Consider the following 5420-nt stretch of genomic DNA (forward strand, 5'->3'; position numbering starts at 1 on the left):
CACTCATGCTAGGGTTATCTTAGCATGCTAGGACCATTGCTACCACTGGCTTGAATGAAGGCATGGGGTAGCCCTATGACAGCGCCCCCTACAAATTTTCAGAAAAGTAACCCCTGCTGTATGTTTCCCCTAGGGGCATGAAATGTGGCAGGCATATGAATCATGACCAAACCAACAGAAAAGCCTATTAGAAGCATCTTCTAAACCTAACAGGAAGTCAGCCATTCCGAATTTGCTTTGCTTTTTAAAATGTTTTTGTCTATTTGCAGGCATTCTACTTCAACTCCTCCTACAGATTTAACCCAAAGAAAGCAAAGAAAGTAGATACAAACATTAAAAATGTTTCCTCATCAGAGATGATTCTCTTTAATAAAGTCAAAGCAGCAGCTGATCTGTCAGTGTGAAATATAAACAAGTGAACCACAGAAAACAATGTCAGACTTTGTCTTTATTAAAGAACCTGAGACAGACACAGTTTACACCTTACAGCATCTGATTCTGGTTCCATTGGCATCTAACTGCTGCTGATCACCTTTCCAGACTCATCCACTTCCTGTGTTATCACCACCACCCTGGAGGTCTTGGTTGTGGAGGAAGTCTTGGTCGTAATGGCGGCAGTGGTGCTGCAGAACAGAAAATAAATAATTCATTTTATTTGGACATTTTAATATTTTGACTGATGAGACTTGATGGGTTTTATTATTATTATGAAGATAAACAACGTTAGTTAACATTCAAAACTATATTGTACTGTACATACACACTGTACAACTACGGATGAAAGAGTTAGCAGCAGTGAAAAACACAGAGCTCATTGAACTTTTCCCTCAGCTCACCTCTCTCCATCCAGCAGCCTTCTGTACTCGGCGATCTCCATCTCCAGTCTGGTCTTGATGTCCAGCAGCTCGGCGTACATGGCCCTCTGGTTACCCAGGTCGGCCCTGAGGTGGGACAGCTGTGACTCCAGACCCTCCACCTGCCTCTGGTAACCTACCAGCATGTTGGCGTAGCGGCTCTTGGTCTCAGCCAGAGTTGCCTCCACAGCTCCTTTCTGTTGAGGAAGAGGGAGGACAGTCAGGTCAGCTGTGTTCAATGATTAACATCACTTTGATTTACAGTAAGAGAGCCCTTTAGTACTTTACAAAACACCTCAAACCTTTTACATTCAAACCAATACAGAAGGCCAACTCTGCCAGAAAAGAACCTAATTTCTTAACTTATCTCTATTTTCCTGGAAGAAATGGCCATCATTGATTAGCATGGGAAGTTACATTTGATGACTTGATGAAGTTGACATATTTAGTGTTTTCTTACCTTGCTGGTCTCAGACTGCAGTTTGATCTCCAAAGACTGAAGAGTTCGTCTGACCTCTGAGATCTCAGTCTTGGACGTCTGCAGAGTCTCGGTGCTCACAGCCACCTCTCTGTTCAGCTCGGCTGACTGTGAAGAACAATCAATGATGTTATTGATCAAATATCAGGGTATTAGAGCTCAGTGTGATGTAGTGTAATATGACAAACATCCCAGAACAGCAGAAGTTAAGAAACAAAAAACTACATTTTAAAACTTAAAACTTCAAAATATCCTAAACCAGAAATTAAGAAACTAAACATTTTTCCAGTGCTCCAAAACTTAAAATTATAAAACTTAATAAACTAAAAAGTTTCAAAACTTCAAACAACAAAAAAAGTTGTGATAAAAACATCCTAAGTTAAAAACTGAAACTGAAAAAAACTTTAAAAACTACAAAGTTTTAAACTTCTAAACAAAAAAAAACAAAGTGTTTGGTCAGCAGAACTTAAAGGTCCCATGGCATGAAAATGTCACTTTATGAGTTTTTATTAACATTAATATGAGTTCCCCTAGCCTGGTCCCCCAGTGGCTAGAAATATGGGTATCCTGCTCTGCCTTTAAGAAAATGAAAGCTCAGATGGGCCGATCTGGAATCTTCCCTTTATGATGTCATAAGGGGAAAGGTTACCTCCCCTTTCTCTGCTTTGCCCACCCAGAGAATTTGTCCAACCCATGAGAAACAGTGAGACATCATGGCTTGTAAACGAGTGAAGCATGGAAGTTGGTCAAGGCCACACCCCCACCCTCCACCTTGCCCCCCTCTCTCCTCCTCAACAGTATTTAAAGCTACAGACACAGAAATGGCACGTCCTAAGGAAAGCTCATTGTGGGACTGGCTCTAGTGGCTGTAATTCTGCACCAATGATACCAATGTTCTACATCTTTTCGCATTATTGAATTTTTGAAGCCAACAATTCAGTTTAGCGTTAGTGTTTCAAAAAACCTTTAAATATTATATATATTAATATAGAAACCTAAAAGTTAAAAAACTTTAAAACAACAAAACACTAGTTATAAAAACTTCTTAATTTATGAAAGATAAAAAAAAAATCACAAAGTAAAATTTCAGATCAATAAAACAGGACTTTATGGTAGCTTTTGGTATTTTAGCTTTTTAGCATTCACACACAATTTCTGCAGGAAATGCATTTTCCAAAAGCTTCCTTAGTTATAAAAGTTAAAAATGTAAACTTATTAAACTAACAACTTCAGAACAAAACAGGGGAAAGCAGAGAGCCCATTCAGGGCAGGAAACTGGACTTTGTTGTCTCACCTTGGTCTGGAACCAGGACTCCAGCTCGTTGCGGTTCTTGTTGGCGACGGTCTCGTAGTGTTCTCTGATTCCGGCCATGACGGCGGACAGGTCCTGCTGAGGAGCAGCATCCACCTCCACGTTCACCTGGCCTCCCACCTGGGCTCGCAGGGCCAGCAGGTCCTGCAGGAAGACACCGGTTAAACTTCTGTCTTTTTATCTTTTTATTAACGCCCAAGCATCAAAGTGCCAGGGACCTGTTTATTCTAATGCAAAACAGCTATTTTGTATATATATATATATTTTTTTTGTTTTTTTGTTTTTGTATTTATTGTTTATTTCATAATAATGTTTAATATGTTTGTTTATGTAAGCACCATTCACCAAGGCAAATTCCATGTAGGTGTAACTTATTGCGATAATAAACCCTTTTCTGATTCTGATTTAAAAGGGTTATTATTTTTCTGCTGCTCAATCACATTTTTGAGGGGCTTAGGATGCTTGAAAATGAAAAAAAAGGTGAATGACAGATCTGGCGAAAATTGCAAAGTTGTGCAGTAATTGGGCTCAATGACGTGGCCAACGGGCTCCATCGCACCCCCTATTGCACGCCATGGTTCGGATTAAGTTTATTTGACGTTCACAAAATTTGGTGGGATCACTTTACTTATCATTAGGAATTTATAAAACAAAATCTAAATTTATTTCACCTGACAGGAAGTCAGCCATCTTGGATTTTGTTTAATGACATACGTATCAGTATAAATAAGATGAATATAAAGTATAAATATAAAAAAGTATGTTTAACAGTAACTAGGTAACTTTTATTCTGAGTAAATTTTAAATGAGCTACTTTTAACTTTTACTTTCATACTGGTAATTTTACTTGTACTTAAGTAAAAGTTCATCAAAGTATTAGTACTCTTACTTAAGTAGAATATTTATAAATACATATAAAATATAATGCATTTTCATCCATTAAATAGGCCATCTGGGATTTTGTGCATTCATTTTCATTTCACAGACACTTTTGAAGGGACTTTAGGATACACGAAAACTCTCAAAACTTTAAAATATTTACTACTTTCAAAGTAGTAAATATTTTTTAGATTTCCTTTGTGCTTTTGCATTACACGGTGGCCGGTCATCACTGCTTGCAGCTTAAATTTATGTTTCAGTGCTCTCACCTCCTCGTGGTTCTTCTTGAGGAAGATGAGTTCCTCCCTCAGACCTTCAATCTGCATCTCCAAGTCGGATCTTGCCAGAGTCAGCTCGTCCAGGACTCTCTTCAGCCCGGCGATGTCGGCCTCCACCGACTGACGCATGGCCAGCTCGTGCTCAAACCTGAATAAACAAACACGTGAATGAGTTGCAGAGACTCACCTGAATGTTGAAATGATTGTTAATGACTGAAGATGCCTGGACGTTAAAGGAAACAGAGGCTGCGTTTCATTCGTTGTTCAACATGCCATCGTTCACTTCGCCTTAGCACTTGTCCTCGTTCCTTTGGTCTGAAAAACTGTAGGGAACTTGGTGAGATCGACCCTCGGAGGGCTAAGGGAGCGAGTGAACAATGATGGGTCACTCTAGAGGTGGATTATATCACCCATAGTGCTTTGTTAATTATGTGTTCTGTGCAAGAAAATACATCTATGGTTAGGTGGCAGTCATGTACAACAGCTGAAACTCCTGTTGTTGAACACCAAAGAAGGAGGAAAGGAGGGCATGTTGAAAGACACAAAGTCTCACACTCACTTGACTCTGAAGTCGTCGCTGGCCAGCTGGGCGTTGTCGATGGCGAGGACAAGGCCAGCGTTTCCACGAGCAGCGACGTTGATCTGAAAAGTTCAAAAAGTTATGAACTAGATCTATAAAATGTTACAAAAAGACACAATGAGTTATAAAACCTAACTAACCTAAGAAAAAAAACGTTAATCTTCTGAGGATAAAGTACACGCCTCCTATTGTGTGCAGCTGATAGTCTTAATTATCTTTGTAGCAACTCCTTTTGCAATGGCTTAAATGTAACGGATGTTCATTAATATCAAAAAATTAATCACTAAAGCTTTAAGAAGATATGTAAAAATTGAGAAAATGCCCTTAGAGTTCAGAGTCTCTGTGCTCACCTGGTCCTGCAGGTCGTTGATGCGGACGTAGTACGCGGTCCAGTCGTGGGCTGCAGGTTTGGTCTTGTTCTCCAGGAACTGTCTGATCTTCAGCTCCAGGTCTGCGTTGGCCCTCTCCAGGCTGCGCACCTTGTCCAGGTAGGTGGCCAGGCGGTCGTTGAGGTTCTGCATGGCCACTTTCTTGTTGTCGGAGATGTCGACGGCGTCGGACAGGCTGAAGGCGCCGCCAGCACCGGCGGCAGAGGAGGAGGAGAAGGAGGCCTTGGAGACACGGATACCCGTCCCTCCGGCTCCTCCGTACACACTGCCGGCCCCCATGCTGCCGACACGGCGGGAGGAGGAGGAGGAGGACATGAGGCTGCTGCGGCTGGAGAAGGAGGTCATGGCTGAGGGTCGGCTGGTCGTCGGCTCTGAGCGGAGAGTGAAGAGCTGCTGGGACCAGGGCTCCTTTTATGTCTCAAATTGAGGCTGGGGCGGGTCGCAGCTGGGGGAGGTAAGCCAAACTCGCCCGGTGGGTCACATGAAGCCCCGGGGCCCAGAGACCAAACCGGTCGGAGCTGAATAGGTGTGGTACAGCAGGTCGGGGCGGTCTGCACTAGGGTGGAATGTAACTTAGTCCATTTTCTCCAGTACAAATGTTGAGGTACTTTTACTTTTCAGATTTTCAATTATTTATTGTCATGGTTCCT

At 41.8% G+C, this 5420-nt stretch overlaps 1 protein-coding gene across 1 annotated transcript; it reads right to left on the bottom strand.

Annotated features, from left to right (window-relative positions):
* Positions 1–514: 514 nt before the first annotated feature.
* On the bottom strand, positions 515–5168 carry LOC114569195 (keratin, type I cytoskeletal 13). The gene is made up of 7 exons (XM_028598989.1): positions 4732–5168; positions 4361–4443; positions 3793–3949; positions 2627–2788; positions 1315–1440; positions 837–1051; positions 515–623 (listed from the first exon to the last, which is right to left on the bottom strand). The coding sequence occupies exons 1-7, from the start codon at positions 5113–5115 to the stop codon at positions 515–517; spliced, it is 1236 nt and encodes a 411-aa protein (XP_028454790.1). The 5' UTR covers positions 5116–5168.
* Positions 5169–5420: the final 252 nt, after the last annotated feature.

The sequence above is a fragment of the Perca flavescens genome, chromosome 15 (genome assembly GCF_004354835.1).
Source record: "Perca flavescens isolate YP-PL-M2 chromosome 15, PFLA_1.0, whole genome shotgun sequence".
Taxonomy (NCBI): Eukaryota; Metazoa; Chordata; class Actinopteri; order Perciformes; family Percidae; genus Perca; species Perca flavescens.